The sequence below is a fragment of the Tupaia chinensis genome, unplaced genomic scaffold (genome assembly GCF_000334495.1).
Source record: "Tupaia chinensis unplaced genomic scaffold, TupChi_1.0 Scaffold000028_1, whole genome shotgun sequence".
In the NCBI taxonomy this organism is placed as follows: Eukaryota; Metazoa; Chordata; class Mammalia; order Scandentia; family Tupaiidae; genus Tupaia; species Tupaia belangeri.
Genome location: NW_006159458.1, coordinates 3,257,141 through 3,273,921, shown reverse-complemented (window position 1 = coordinate 3,273,921; position 16,781 = coordinate 3,257,141). Strand labels below are relative to the sequence as shown.

The 16,781-nt window shown below is 40.6% G+C and overlaps 1 protein-coding gene and 1 pseudogene across 6 annotated transcripts in view; both read left to right on the top strand.

Moving 5' to 3' along the window:
* Positions 1-16,781, top strand: part of PPFIBP1 (PPFIB scaffold protein 1) — a 239,860-nt gene that overhangs the window by 199,518 nt on the left and 23,561 nt on the right. For all 6 annotated transcript variants that reach the window (XM_027770947.1, XM_027770944.1, XM_014587177.2 and 3 more), the window contains 5 exons: positions 6,749-6,903; positions 12,488-12,603; positions 13,091-13,141; positions 16,063-16,123; positions 16,521-16,550. In XM_027770947.1, coding sequence (XP_027626748.1) covers positions 6,749-6,903; positions 12,488-12,603; positions 13,091-13,141; positions 16,063-16,123; positions 16,521-16,550 — 413 coding nt within the window. The remainder of the gene's footprint in view (positions 1-6,748; positions 6,904-12,487; positions 12,604-13,090; positions 13,142-16,062; positions 16,124-16,520; positions 16,551-16,781) is intronic.
* On the top strand, positions 2,517-5,301 carry LOC102473598 (nuclear speckle splicing regulatory protein 1-like; annotated as a pseudogene).

The window sequence follows — 16,781 nt, the reverse complement described above, 5'->3', positions numbered from 1 at the left end:
CAACCACAGTTTGAGTCCCAGACCCAGTGGCATAAACTCATACCGGGCATGTGTGCCCAAGATCCCGAGAGGAGAATAGAGAAGGAATTGTGACATAGCCATCCACACTGGGAGTAACTTCTCACTTTCTGTCTCTCTGTCTCTGTCTGTCTTTCTGGCGAGCACACGAGCCCTATAGCAAAAACCTCTCCAAAAAAAAAAGAGAGAGAGAGAAAGCCTTCTTTTAAGAGTTATTTAATTTTATTTATCATTTTTTTTCTTTTTATTAGTTACAGGGCATGTGTGTTTATGAGAGAGAGAGAAAGAAAGGCTCTGGGTATGAGACTCAAACCATGGTTAGCCATGTGGGAGTCCAGCACCTTAATCACTATGTCCCAAGGAGAGCCTTCTAATGATTTGATTAACTAGCACTCCAAAGAGAAAGACCAGCATTTGCAAAGAACTTAGGGACTATAGGAATTTGATATATTTAAGAAGGGAAGAGCATTGTGACTGTAGAGTGAGATAAAGGTGAGGTGAGCAACAGCGAAGAGTCCAGTTTTTGTTCAAGTGCAGACGGATCCACTGAAGAGTTTTAAAGGATGTCAACAGCGACCAGCAGATGGCATAGTGGTTTCATTGCTGGACTCTCACGTAATTGACTACAGATCAAGTCCCAGACCCAGCGGCTTAAAGCACATGCTGGTTGCGTACGTGCTCAAACTCCTCAGAGGAGAATGGAGGAAAAGGGCTTGCAACATGGCTATCCCCCTTGGGGAGTGATTTCTAACTTTCTGTCTCTCTCTTTCTGGGACGCACAGACACACCCTATAGCAAAAATCTCTAAATAAATAAATAATAAATGATTTATTATTATTTACTATCCACATGATCTTTGTAACAGATGGACCGTGATGGAAAGGACCATTATTTGGAGCAGGAGAAACCATTCAAGAGAGTATTCCAGGTGAAAAGCCGATGCTGACTAGGAATGTACTGTGGTGTTAGAATCGCCGTGATGGTCTGATAGGTTAGATGAGGACAATGAAGAAGAAGCAAGAACAATGGAGACTTTTGGCTAAAGTAGCTAGGCAGATGATAGTTCCATTTATCAAGATGGAGGGGAGCCCAAAATAAGATTTTTCTACTTGCTTATTTTAAGTAGTTACAAACCTGAACACTTGGCCTCAGTTGCTTTTGTGGATCATAGGCTTTGGCCTAGATTAGCTTTGTTCATTTATTGAGCAGTTTCATTAGCCAACTAACTGTTCTCTGCCAAAAATGTACAAGCTGGTTAAAGTTAATGGAGTTCAGCATTGAATATGTGAAATTCAAAAAATCTTGCCAGATGCCCAAGTAAAGGGAGTTATACATTTTGCTGTACTTATTTTATCTGCAGATAAGCTAAGTGACCATCCTCAAATATGGAGAGATTTGGAGGTCATTCAAAACAAACGAAAATGTGAAGAACTCTGAAAAGAAAACATCTTTTGGAAGATGCTCATGTAACACTCAGATTTTGAAATTTTAACTTAGGGGGACCAGCAGTTGGCGTAATGGCTATATCGCTGGACTCGTACGTTGTTGACTGTGGTTCGAGTCCTGGACCCAATGTCTTAAACTTAGGCCAGGCGAGTGTGCGTGCATGCCCAAGATCGCGAGAGGAGAATGGAGGAGAAGGGATTGCAGCATGGCCATCCCGCCCCCCCAGGGAGTAATTTCTCACTTTATGTCTCTCTGTCTCTTTCTGGCAAATGCACACACCCTGTAGCAAAGAAAAAAAACCTCTCCAAAAAAATAACAGTTTTTTAAAAAAATTATATAAGTTCATAAAGACAATCCTCCTTTGGACCAGGACTTTTTTTTGTTGTTGTTGTTAAGAGGGTTTTGCCATAGGACACATGTGCTTACTGGAGGAATCACCCCCAGGCAGGATGGCCACGACAACAGTCCCTTCTACTCTGTTCTCCTCTTGGTATTCTGTACGTACATGCACATGCACACAGTGTGATTTTTCAACTTGCCAGGTCTGAGAATCAAACCATGATTGACCATGTGGGAGTCCAGTGCCTTAACCACCATACCACCTGTTGGCCCCGGACTATGACTTTTGCAGGAAGAGATCTTCATCTTTTTGTGAATAGGACCTGGCATGTTATTAAGAATTGGCACATTTATAAATACTGGCATTTTTATAAATACCTGAATGAATAAAAGAACCTCTAATATTTGGAATTGACTGTGGCATTTTGCTTTACTCAGCATTGTTCATGCCTTTAAAACAGTCTCTCCTTTAGGAAATACTGCAAATTGGGACCAGCAGGTGGCATGGTGGTTAAGGTGCTGGATACTCCCAGATGGCCAACCACTGTTCGAGTCCCGGACCTGGTGGCTTGCTTTCTCACTTTCTCTCTCTCTTTCTCTCTGTCTCTCTCTCTGTGTGTCTCTCTGGTCAAATAAAAAATAAATGAATGAATAAATAAAATTAATCATTCTTGGGAAAAAAAAAAGAAATATTGCAAATTTACAAGTGACCCATTTTCACATATGCATAGTGTTTCAGATATTTTTTTTATTTTATAGAATTTCAACATTGCAGTTTCATATTTAAAAGCCAAGCAAGAAAAGATTATTTCCTACAATTAGATCATGTTGTGAAACATTTTAAAAATAGAGAAAAGGGGTAGAGCTCACTCATAATTGCACTACCATGATCACTATTGGTATTTTTGTGTATTTATTTCTAGACGTTTTTTCAGTGCATACAAACATGAAGAGAAAAGAGTTTTAGCCATATACATAGCAAGATACATTTTCACAAGCCATTGAAAATCGTGTCCTCTTCCAGTGCAGAATTATACTAACAGTCATTTCGCACTAGGATTTATATTTATTTAGTTCATCCTCACCCAGTTCTTATAAGACCTAAATTCTAATAAAATGAGAGAAACATTCTAGTAAAACCTAAATTAAGAAGCTGGGTCTGGAGCGGAGGCGGCAGCAAGATGGCGATTCCAGGCAGCCATTGTGGGCTTATTTTGCCAAAGAAAACACAGCTGTTGCACCCTGTTTGCAAAAACCAACAGTATTTGGGAATGATTCTGATGATGACAAGACTTCTGTGAGTGAAAGCCTTCAGCGGGAAGCAACGAAGAAACAGGACATGAAACAGACAAAACTGGAAATCAGAAGGCCCTTGCAGAAGATTCCACTGTGGATGAATATGACAGTATTTATGATGAAATGCAGGGGGAAAAAAAAGGAGGAAAAAAATCCCAAATTGCTTTTGGGAAAAGACCAGAAGCCCAAGTATATTCACAACTTACTAAAAGCAGTTGAGACCAGAAAAAAGGAACAGGAAAAAAAGAAAAAAAGGAACAGGAAAAAAGAATGGAAAAGAAGATACTGAGAGAATGAGAAACATAACAGGGGAAATTTGACGCTAAAGAGGCAGTTGCAACATCTGCTTATAAGAAAAAACTGCAGGAGCGAGGTGAAGAGGAAGAAAGAGAAAAGAGGGCTTTTCTGCACTAGAAGCATGTTTGGATGTAACCAAGCAGGAAGATCTCAGTGGATTTGTAGACACCTGTTAAATTACCTAAATGCTGCTTTCTTGAAGCCAGGGCTACCATAAAGGAGGAGAAATCAAGGGGTTAACTCCGATGAAGTAAGTTGAGAAAACAAAATACCACATGAGCAATGCAGTCTCCAGACCTGTATGAAAGTATCGGAAACCCAGATGCAGACAGTGACTTTGATGTGAAGAGCAGCGATGATGACAAAATGGTAGAAAATAAAACACACTACAAAAAGAAAAAAGTCACAGGGACCAGCAGATGGCGTAATGGCTATGTCGCTGGACTCCCACGTAGTCTACTGCAGTTTGTGTCCCAGATCCGGTAGCTTAAACTCACGCCAGGCGTGTGTGCGTGCATGCCCAAGATCCCGAGAGGAGAATGGAGGAGAAGGGATTGTGGCATGGCCATCCCCCCGGAGGGTGATTTCTTGCTTTCTGTCTCTCTGTCTCTGTCTTTCGGGCAAACACACACACCCTATAGCAAAAACCTCTCCAAAATAAAAAGTCACAGAGACCTTGGACAATGACTCCAAGCATCACGGAATCAAACTCACTCATGGTCATCTAGTGGAGAAAGAGAGCATGGTACCATATGCCACCTAGAATCTTCCAAGTCAGGAGGACGTGCGAAAAGGGAAGATGCACCGAAACAGGCGATCCAGAGACCAGGAGGACTATTACCCTGACCGTGACCATTGAAAAGAAAAGAAGGATTCTTGCAGGCACAGAGGTCAGTCATAGAGATTCCCAATGGAAGAAGCATGAACAAGAAGATAAACTGGGGGGGAGAGATCCAAGAGAAAGAAATGACAGCAAATGGAAAAAGGGGAAGTAGTCTCCAAGGGAGCAAGAAAGAGAGGCAACAAGATGATCATGACCGACAGAGTGAGAGAGGAGGAGAGAGAAGAGAAAAGCAAAGGAAAGGAAGAACATATGAAGGGGCGGAAGGAAAGATATGAAAATAATGATGAACGCAGAGAGAGAGAAAGACGAGAACTGCGTGTTCAATCTTCAGAAAGGAGTCAAGACAGAGGGAAAGCAGCCCAGATTCTAGGGCCAAGGATAAGTTTCTTGACCAGGAAAGATCCAACGAAATGAGGAACATAGAGAAGGACGATGAAAGAAACCAAGAGAAGCCCTCTCGTTCTGAATCGTCACTGGGAACAAAACAGTCACACAGGAAAGGCAAGAGAAGGGCAAAGAGCAAGAGGGACCCCCGAGGCACTGAGCACATCTGCAAAGCAGAGCAAGGAAGAAACTAATGTCAGCTAGAGGCAGGTGCTTGGCCAGACAAAGGGTGCGGGTTAGTGCAAAGACCTATATTAAGGAAGAAGATTGATAGCTGCCGCAATAGAAAGATGTATAAAAACACAAAAAATCGGAACTCCTAGAATTTGCTGTGTGAAAATATGAAGGAGTATGTTGACAGTGGTTGGGAAGATATTTTAAAATATATTCTCACAGTTCATTTTGGGTTTAGATCTTAAAAGTCAGTCCTTTTATCTTAAGTGCTTGGCTAAATTTATTGTAGTACTTACCTACCAGTGCTACATTCTTGGCTATTTTCTGTAAACCATGAATGTGCTAGATCCTTATAGGTACTTAATGAGGAAAATTAATTCTATAACCATTAGAAAGTAATTTATAAAATTCTTCTAATGTTGGCTTAGTCGCCAGGAGCTGTTTTATAAAAATTTGAACAATAAAGTCGAAAATACTGTTTAACATTTAAAAATGTATTTGAAGGGAACCAGCAGTTAGCGTAATGGCTATGTCGCTGGACTCCCACGTAGTTGACCGCGGTTCACGTCCCGGACCCGGTGGCTTAAAACTCACGCCGGGCGCGTGTGCGTGCGTGCCCAAGATCCCAAGAGGAGAATGGAGGAGAAGGGATTGCAGCGTGACCATCCCCCCTGGGGGTGATTTCTTGCTTTCTGTCTCTATGTCTCTCTCTGTCTGGCGAGCGCACGTGCCCTATAGCGAAAATCCCCCCCCCCCAAAAAAAGCACTTCTGCCATAACTCCAATTAAAAAAAAAAAGAAATTAAAAAAAATGTATTTGAAGTGTAAAATGTAAATCATATATCTTATGTAAATAACCTTAGCCCATGGCATGTTTGGCTTAAATGAAAATAAAAATAGTGATAATATTGTTAGAAATAAAAAAGGCGGCGGCAGCTAGGTCTGGTGAAGACCTTTAAACAGGATGTGATTACCGTTTTATATTTTTCATAGATTAGAGTTTTATGTATTATTTTTTCTATTTAAAAAAACACGTTATTTGGCATTTAATTCTTTTTATGTATAGAGCTGTAAAAAAACTTTCCTAAAGTTGCTGCTTTGGTGGAGATGTGGTTGCTTTTCTCTGTTAGGCTCTTTAAAATGGCATGAAAAGATCCACATGAGGGAATCAGAGGTCATCTATCTTCTTTTCCTGTTTTCCTTTCTGAGTTTTTCAAGAGCGTACCAGTGAAGAAAATTGCGTTATTTAAAGGTGATATTGTTGCTATTCAAAATTAGCTTGTTATACCAGGTATTCCTCAGCTTGCTTCTTTTTCTTTTTCTTTTTTTTTTTTTTTTTTGGAGAGGTTTTTGCTATAGGGCACGTGTGCTCACCAGACAGACAGAGACAGACAGAAAGCGAGAGATCACCCCCCAGGGGGGATGGTCATGCCACAATGCCTTCTCCTCCATTCCCCTCTTGGGATCTTGGGCAGGCACGCACATGTGCCCGACATGAGTTTTAAGCCACCGTGTTCAGGACACGGACCGCGGTCGACCACGTGAGAGTCCAGCGGCATAGCCATTACGCTAACTGCTGGTCCCAGCTTGCTTATTTCTAAACTGAAATTTGTAAAGCCCCAGATTTCAAGACAAAATCAAGAGGGGTGTTTGAGTTAATTTCTCATTTTCTTTGAATCTTGCAAGTCAGTGAGTATATCAAATATGACTGTCTGTATTAGTACCACTGCTAGGTATTCAACATGATCCAAGAAACCTCAGGCCTCATTGCTCACAAATTAAGATGCTGTTTCCTAGGTCCCATGTTGTTTTTTGAGTGATGTCAGAAGTCAACGCCAAGTTTTTGAGGCTCAGGAAAAAAGTTACATTCAATATCGCTGGGATTCTTACCTTCCTCCAAAAGTGAAATGTGAGTGAAAAGCTGCTGTTGTCTTTGGTTTTGTCTTTCTAGGCAAAGATGGCGAATATGAGGATCTGTTGAAATCTGGTTCCTTCTCCACTTTATTGGATGTACAAGGTTTTAGTGATCTGGAAAAAAGCCCATCACCTACTCCAGTAATGGGGTCTCCAAGCCATGACCCGTTTAACACAAGTATTCCAGAAGAGGTATTTATAGACTTCTACTATTTTTATGCTGCAGAGACTACATCATTGAAAACTAAAGCACTGTCGATAATAGGAAAAACATGGATTCTTTTCTCAGTTTGATTACTCACTTGGTTTGTTTTGGAAATTTTTGTGCCCTACAGTTCTTTTATTTAGAATTAAGTGGTTTCCTCCTCTTTTTCATAAATGCATTGGGCAGTGTCAAAGTTACTTATAAAATTCAGGAAAACCCTTTAAATCTCTTGGAAATACATCTCTTCAATGTGAGATTACAACCTACATATTGAAGAATCAGTAGGAAATAAATAAACTGGAGATAAAGTGAGGTTGTGTAAATAAATTTATTTTAGTGCCTTTTTTTAAAAAAAGAATTATCTTATAATTTATTTAACTTTATTTATTTTTATTTTGACTAGAGAGAGGAGAGAGAAAGTGAACCACCAGATCTGGGAGTTGAACCATGGTTGACCATGTGGGAGTCCAGCGCCCTTAACCACCATGCCACCTGCTGGCCTGTGCCTTTTTTTTATAAGGGTTTTTTTATTTTTGCATTAGGGCATGTGTACTCACTGGAGACAGACAGAGAAAATAAGAGGGAAAGTGAAAAATCACCCCCAAAAAGGGATGGCCATGCTGCAATACCTTCTCCATTCTCCTCCCAGGATCTTGGACACTCACACATACACACATCCCCAGCGTGAGTTTCAAGCACTGGATCTGGGATTTGAACTGCAGTCAGCCATGTGGGAGTACAGTGATGTAACCACTAGGCCATCTTCTAGCCCCAGTGCCTTTTGATGATGTCTCTGAAAGATGTTGAATCAAATTTCCCTCTGACTTCTTTAGGTTTGAAAAAAGCAATTGGAGGGAAACCATCTTAAACGCATATATATTTTGTATCAATATGGCATCAAAATCAGTTGGTCATTGATTATACACAGCCACCAAGCTTTATAACAGTAACATTTATTTTACTGATTAATCTACAATTTTGACAGCTCTTACCAGGAACATATCTCTGTTCCACTTGGCATCAGCTCGAGTGACATGAAGGCCAGGAGCTTGAGTCATGTGAAAGCTACTCCTTTGTATGTCTTTCCTTCCCTCTTGAGAGAAGAGAGGAATGGCTCTGTGCTTTTGGAAAAGTAGTATCAATTTTTTACAGTGAGTTGAGCCCTCAACCTCTTTGTAGAAAGCAAAAAAACAGGCTCACTCTGTTTTTGGAAAAATCTGTGATTGTTTTGTTTTTTTCTTTTCTTTCTTTTTTTTTTTTTGAGAGATTTTGTTATAGGGTGTGTGCAGTTGCTGGAGAGACAGCGGAAAATCACGCCCCACTTTGGATGACCACACAATTCCTTCTCCATTCTTCTCTCAGGATTTTGGGCACACACTCACATGTGCTTGGCATGATTTTAAAGCCACTGGGTCTGGGACTTGAACTGCAATAAACCCTGTGGGAGTCCAGTGCCTTAACCACTACTCCATCTGCTGGCCGCAGTAGGCCCTTCTGTACATTAAGGTTCCCTGTATGACTGCTGTGGGACATTTCCTTATTTTTAAATTCTAATATTTGAAAGGCTCCATCAATAATACTACCTTAAATCTTCCAGATGTCTTAACAAAAGGTTTTATAGCCACATCCTTGGCTTTTATCCAAAGACCATGTCTTTCTGACAGTGCCTATGTTTGGTCTTTGCTCTGAGACCATTTCTTTTTCCCTCTTTTGTAAAGGTTTTTGCTATAAGGTTTGTGCATTCATCAGAGGGACAGTGAGAGGAAAGGTGAGAAGTCACTCCCCAGGGGGAATGGCCACGCTGCAGTCCCTTCTCCTCTATTTTCCTCCCAGGATTTTGGGTACTCACGCACATGCAGCCAGCGTGATTCTCAAGCTGTCAGCCCCAGATCTCAAACCATGCCTGGCCATGTGAGAGTCCGGGGCCCAACCACACCACCTGCTGGCCCCCTGAAACCATTTCTTAATTTTAGTGTAACTTGCTGTCTGGAGAGACTTGGAGTGGGAAAAAGTTTTACTCTTTAACTAGACAATCTTGGTTCTTTTATATGTAATACGTCCTTCTCTGGTCGTCTCTCATATTTTACTGTAAGTAGTGAGAAGAAACCGAGTGGCGTCTTTACTTTTCATATATGTTGCTGATAATTCTATAATGAGAAAATGAAATTTGAATTCAATGAAAATGCATTCAAGGAGAAAACGATGGACAGTTTTCTCTTATATGTAGGAGATGGCTAAAATACATCACTAACAAAGGAATGAGTTAAGGAATAAGAAGCATTCTAGGGGGGAAAGTCCCTAATTGTTCAATGTAAATCTATACTGAAGGAGAAGTATTTGACAGCCAATCAGTGTGTGCTGTATTCATAAAGAGAGCCACTATTACATGGAGGATATGCCCAGATAGTCTTTTGTCCTTAAAAAAAAAAAAAGTCTGTTCTGTGAATTATAGTTTAATAATAGGTTTTTATTTTAGTTTGGCATGTTAAAGATTAAGAAGAGGGAGTTCAGCCACATTTTTAAAGAAAAGCCAGGAGGGATATTTGAGGTTGAATTTAAAAACTGAAGTTTGGGGGGAAAAATGAGCAAGAAAATGGGTCAGTCTGTTGTGTGGGTTTTTTTTCCCTATGCTTGGGAATCCAAGGAGATATTTGAACTTCAGGAAATAGATAATGACTACATAAATTACCGAGAATTAATCATAAATATTCCTAATCTTCTATTTAATAATTATTTGACCTCACATTTTAAAACCTTTTATAGTTCAAAGAATGAGACTACCACCTGATAACTGGACTAAAAAAAAATCACAAAGCTACATTTATTGCTTTTTTAAACAAATGAATTTTGCTGGTCAAGCACCTTCTCTACAAGCCGATCATATAGGGTTTTTAGGATGCTCAGAGCTCAAGAATTGGATATCCAGAGGCAGGAGAGAGCTGACCTCACTGTAGACGTGTGGTTACCAGAGGAAGCTGTTGCTGTTGGGTTGACATTTATCAGAAGTGTGTTCCCTGTTGTGAGGCCTTACTTGGCTAACTTGCAGAAATGAAGAGCTATCACTGATGGGCTCGTGTGCAGGAGTTCACCAAAGTGAACTTTGTTCTTTTTTCTTAAATGCCAGAGGTTGCGTGCATGAGAGAGAGAGAGAAAAAAGAGACAACACTCCCCGCCGCCCCCATTGAGCACAGTCATGTTGCAATCCCTCCTCCTCCATTTCTCTATCATTCTAGGATTTGGGGCATGTGCACACATGTACTGGCATGTTTTTTCTAACTACCAGGGATAGGATACAAACTATGGACAGTCATGTTGCATCTGGCTCCTTTAACCACTAGGCTATGGGGCTAGCCAGACTTTGTTCTTCTCTCTTTTTTTTTTTTTTTTTACTGAAATGTTTTGTTATTGTTGTAGTTTTTATTCTTGGGGCTGGTAAGTGGTGTGGTAGTTGGTGCTGACTCCCACTTGGTGTCCTCAGTTTGAGTTCCAGATCTGGCAGCTTGCTTTCTCACTCTCTCTCTCTGTCTCTCTCTGGTCAAATTAAAAAATAATAATAAATAGGGACCAGCAGGTGGCGTGGTGGTTAAGGCGCTGGACATTCCCACATGGCCTACCACAGTTCGAGTCCCGGACCTGTCGGCTTGCTTTCTTACTTTCTCTCTCTCTCTCTCTTTCTATTTCTGGTCAAATTAAAATAAATGAATGACTAAATAAAATTAAACAATTATTTTTTTAAAAAAAATAAGTAATTCTTTTAAAAATTTTTTTCACGGGGTGTGGTGGCAAATTTTTTTTTTCTTTATTCACAATAGAGCACGTGTACATGTGTGAGAGAAAGAGATGAGAATTCTCCGTAGGATCTGGTTCTACGTCTGGTTATACGTGATCCCCTCCCTCCTGTATTCTAGCCAATCAGATCTTCAGTACTTGCACACATGCCCATTGTATTTCAGATGGGTGTGACCAGGATTTGAACCACCGTCACCATGTGGGATCCAGCTTTGAGCAGTGCCACTGAGCTGACCCCTGAAACGCTTTTCAAGGGGTTTCTTTTATGGGTTGGCCCCTAGCACAGCGAGTAAGCACTATGCAGGGGAATTCAGATTTCACATGGCTGACCAGGCTTCACATCCTAGCCACAGCAGCTTGAAAAACATGACAAGCACATGTATATATACACCCAAGATCCTGAAGGAATGGAGAATTTAAAAAAAAAAAAAAAAAAAAGGATCTCAGTGTGACCAGGCCCTGTGGGAGGGCGCACTCTCATATGTACACTCTCTCTCTTTCTCTCTCTCTCTCTTTCTGTTTCTGTCTTTCACATACACACATGTACTCTCTGGCATAAAGCAATTTTTTAAAAGTGCTTCATTTATTTATGATGTGACCCACAATGTAACTGCTCTACACTTGCCAGAAATGGTTGGAAACCAGAGTATTAAATCCTTTCACAGACTCTGTCCTTAGGCTACACAGAGCATTTCAGGAAAACGTGTTACTCATTTTATTTGTTGCTGAACTGCTGTTACTATTAAGCGAAGTATTTTAAGTGGTAGCTTACAATTAGTTTTAATGACATTTTTCATCAATTCTGTTTGTTGAAATTAGTCAGCTAGTTCACACATAGGATAATTATCTGCTTTGACCAATGTTTCTTATTAGTGGTAGAATTTAAGTGGATGCTACCCCAACCTCATGTAAATTAATGCAACCCTGTGAGGTAGGCGTTGTCATTCTCATTTTACAAAAGAGGAAACTGATGCCTGGGGAAAATTTCAGCCAGGGTTTAAAGTTCTTAGAATGTACTGTTAACTGGCTTCATGGCACTTTCATTTTTTTTTAGTTTTTCCTAAGAAATTTATTTATTTTATTTTATTTTTAATCTAGTTATTATTATTACTATTTAATGTGCTATAGGGCACATGCACTCACCAGAGGGAGACTGAGAGAGAAAGTGGGAAAGCAAACCGCCAGGTCTAGGACTCGAACCACAGTCGGCCATGTGAGAGTCCAGCAACCTAACCACCATGCCACTCGCTGGCCCCACTTTAGTCTAATTCTTAATATTCATTGTCTTGTGCAGAATCAAGTTAAAAATTACCTTCCTCCAGAATGTGTTCTCTGATATTTCTGTGCTGATGTTTATTATTCTGTAATGATTTTTTAACTAGGGACCAGCACTCGGCATAATGGCTATGTCGCTGGACTCCCACGTAGTCGACCGTGGTTCGTGCCCCGGATCTGGTGGCTTAAAACTCACGCCGGGCGTGTGTGCGTGCATGCCCAAGATCCCGAGAGGAGAATAGAGGAGAAGGGATTGCGGCATGGCCATCCCCCCTGGGGGGGTGATTTCTCACTTTCTCTCTCTCTCTGTCTGGCGAGCGCACGCGCCCTATAGCAATAACCTCTCAAAAAAAAAATCATTTTTTAACTATATAAAATAGAGAGCTAAACACATGCGTATGGGGTTTTGTCAATAGACCATTTCATCATCTCCTCCGTGTTTTGTTACTCTGTGGCTTGTGTTTTGTTACTTTGCTTGATGTCTGCCTTTTCATAATTGCATTACAGTTCCACACCAGCATCTTGCCAGTTCCAGTCCCGTCGTTAGTACCAGTGTCTCTGGGCGTGGAAACTTCTGAAAACTCCAAGTTGTCTCCCAAGTCAGAGACTTCATTCGAAGAAAAGTATGTCATTTATGACCTCACATTGGGATGGTGCATTGCATTTATTTGCAGACACCATTGTTGGACGATTTAAGCAAGAAATGGCAAAGCATGTGCCAGGGGACCCACATAAAAGGTGGGGAGCAGGGAGTAATAAGAGACGAGGCCGGACAAGTGCAGCGGTCGGGTTAAAGGGAGATTTTAGGGGATTTGGGTTTTTATATGCTAGGTCATAGATGACTGTCACAGGGTTGTGACCCGAAGGCCTTTTGGAGGATGGCTGGGAAGGAGACAGGAGGGTGCTGCAGTAGTTCTTCTGTAGGTAAATAGAATTCCCAGGTAGGGTGCCACATCTCACCTGTAGGTCAAATAAAACAAAACAGACTTATGAATAGCATTTCTAATGCACAGTTGTTTTGTCTTGGACAGTTCTATTCCCTTAGATATGTAGCTTTTTATTCATCAAGTTAATAATTTTTTTTTCTTTTTTTTTTTTTTTACATTTTAGTGATGGAACTCCTGGTGCTGCCATTGAAACCCAGTTGTGTGATGATCTTTCGTAAGTTATATTTGATTGAAGGTGAAAAATGTGATGGAGGTGTGAGAAAATGGTTCTGCTACACTGTCAGTAACTTCTTGTTGACAGTGAATGAAGTTGTTAGATTAATTTTAAAAAATATCAATGCTGCTCTGTTTGGATATAGGTGAATGGTTGTTGGTTTATCAAGAAATATTTGTTCACTTATTATTATCTCCTGCCAAGTTTGTGCTGTGCAGATCATGAACCTTACTTCATCAGTTGCCATTTGAAGTTCTGTAATTTTTGCTATAGGGAGTGTGTACTTGCTGGAGAGAGATAGAGACAGAGACAGAGAGAGAGAGAGAGAGAAAGTGAGAAATCAACCCCCAAAGGGGATGGCCCCACCAAAGTCCTTTCTCTTCCATTCTCCTCTCGGGATTCTGGGCACGCACACACACACATGCCCGGTGTGATCCTCAATCCGCCAGATCCGAGACTTGAAGCATGCAGTCATCCATGTGGGATCCAGTTGCCTTAACCTCCATGCTACCTGCTGGACCTAAAGTTTTGTGCTTTCAGTTCATTTTTGTGCTGACATATCTTGTGTCCAGCAGAAAAGAATCACAGAGAATGATGTGATGGAAAACCTGAAATGGTTCTTATTACACTTGCAGTTTAATAAACTGACCCACAATCTATGTTTATCCAAGTTAAAGTCTGGATTAAATGAGAAAAGTATTTTCAGAGCAGTACTCAAAGGTGAGATCTTTTATTTTCTCACCATTATCCTTACTTTATTTGGTACTTAACACTACTAGCAACTTTAAAACCTTATAAACAAACATAAATACCAGAGAAATGTCTTTTCTTAGAAGTTTTTGTCTTAGGGCACGTGCACTCACTGGAGAGAGAGAGACAGACAGACAAACACATTAAGAGAGATAGTGAGTAATCATCCCTTAGGGAGGATGGCTAAGCCACAACCCCTTCTCCTCCACTCTCCTCTCGGGATCCTGGGCATGCATGCACAACGTGCCCAGCATGATTTTCAACCCACTGAGTCTGACGCTCAAACCGCAGTCAGCCATGCAGAAATCCAACAACATAACCACTATGCCATCTGCTGGTCCCAAGAAATGCCTTATAAAAGTATATTCATCTTGGAGCCAGCAGGTGGCGTTGTGGTTAAGGGCGCTGGACTCCCACATGGCCTACTGCAGTTCAAGTCCTGGACTTGGTGGCTTGCTTTCTCGCTTTCTGTCGCTCTCTCTCGCTCTTGCTCTCACTCTGTCTCTCTCTGGTCAAATAAAAATAAAGTTAAATAAAATAATTCTTTTTTTTTCCATTTAATTTTATTTATTCATTCATTTATTTTAATATGACCATAGAGACAACAGAGAGAGAGGAAAAGTGAGAACGCAAGCCCCCAGGTCGGGACTCGAACCTGGTCAGCCATGTGGGAGTGTCCAGCACTTTAACCACCACACCACCTGTTGGTCCCCAAATAAAATAATTCTTTTTTTTTTTTTTCTTTTTTTGGAGAGGTTTTTGCTATAGGGCGCATACGCTCTCCAGAAAGACAGAGAGAAAGCGAGAAATCACCCTCCAGGGGGGATGGCCATGCCACAGTCCCTTTTCCTCCATTCTCTTCTTGGGATCTTGGGCATGCATGCACACGCACCCAGCATGAGTTTAAGCCACCGGGTCCAGGACTCGAACCACATTCGACTACGTGGGAGACAAGCAACATAGCCATTACGCTAACTGCTGGTCCCAATAATTCTTTTTTTTAAAAAAGTACATTCATCTTATTTCTTAGAGCAAACACATTACTTTATGTCTCTTTTCTTAAAATGGTTACATATTCCTGCCTTTGATTTTTTTTTTTTTTTAAGAGACGTTTTTGCTGTAGGGCATGTGTGCTTGCTGAAAAGACAGAGATAGACAGAAAATGAGAAATCACCCCCCAGGGGAATGGTCATGCCTTAATCCCTTCTTCATTCTCCTCTCGGGATCTTGGGCATGCACACACAAGTGCCTTGTTTGAGTTTAAGCCCCCAGGTCCAGGACACGAACCACAGTGAACTGTAGGAGTCCAGCAACGTAACCATTACGCCATCTGCTGGTCCTCCTGCCTTCATCTTTTGAGTAAGACCAGCTCTATACAACTGAATGCTAATTATATGAAAGGGAAAGTCTCTGGACATTTGCACTATTACTTTGCTTTTACTTGGATAGCAAATGAATTGTTTTATTTTTTTAAAGAATTATTTTTTTATTTATTTCCATTTGTTATTGTTATTTTTTTTTCTTTATTTGATGAGAGAGAGAGAGAGAGAAAGGGAAAGTGAGAAAGCAAGCCACCAGGTCCAGGACTTGAACCATGGTTGACATGTGGGAATCCAGTGCCCTTATCCACTACACCACCTGCTGACCCCTCAAATGAATTATTAAGGGCAGCAGTAAGGATTCCTTTATGATGCTTCAACCACAACCATAAAATGAATTGCTTTGCCAGACTCTGAGGAGTGATTCCTTTGTGAATTGAAAAGTACAACTTTCATTCTTGACTTTAATTAGAAGGATCAGGTATAAATAATACATGGGTGTTAACTGGTTCCAGGTGTAAATACATACATGCAAAGGATGCAGCCTTAGCCCGTGGAAAGCACTGGTGTGTTTTCAAAAGCTGACATCATGTCCTAAGTGCTTTTCCAGCTGGTCTAACATGTGCAGGACATTTCCAGTTATTGGCAGGACAGTTAGCCAGCCCTCCTTTTAAAAGCACTAAGTGTTATAATTTAGTTAAGCACGTAAGTGACTGCCTGATTCCTGTTTTCCTTTATTACCATGGTTCAACCCACACACAATTTTAGTGTCTTTCCAAGATGTTCTGCTAAGAAACAGGGGCACCAGAGCCACTTTTTATTAGTCCTAATTATTATTGTTGTTGTTTTTAGAACTTCAAGTCTGCAAAAGTCCAGCAGCCTGGGCAATCTGAAGAAAGAGACATCAGATGGGGTAGGTTCTGTGTGTGTGTGTGTGTGTGTGTGTCTGTGTCTGTGTCTGTCTGTCTCTGTCTGTCTGTCTCTGTTATCCTGAGAAGAAAATATTTAAGAATCTCCACCTTTTCCCATTTTGCAAGTAAAACTCTGAAGAACACGTAGTTTCTCTAATGCAAAATTATTAGATACCATAGTTACCCATAAACATTAAGTATGAATATGAAGGATTGAAAGTATTACGTGAAACCAAAAATGAAGACTTAAACCATTGTAGTAAATAAGGGATGCTGAGATTTTGTAGTTTAGTAAACAGAATTTTTGTTTTTGTTTTTTTAATTTATGGAATCCTATGTGACAAATTCTTGACTATGTAAAGAATTCCTATACCAACCTTTTTGTCTTCTTTTGAACAGGAAAAAGAGTCTACTCAGAAGCCTTCAGAGGTAATTTTTATGTCCAAATTACTGTGTAAAAATGCTTTCAACTTCCATTACATGTAAGTTGTTTTAAGTGCCCCTTACTTGTTCACTTTAAAATATAAAAATTCTGGGGGTCAGTTCCATAGCCTGGTGGTTGAGGGAACTGGATCCCATGTGGCCAGGCATGCAGTTTGAAAGCTAGCCCTGGAACCTTGGTAAGCACTCCAGGTGTGAGTACGCGAACCCTAAATCAGC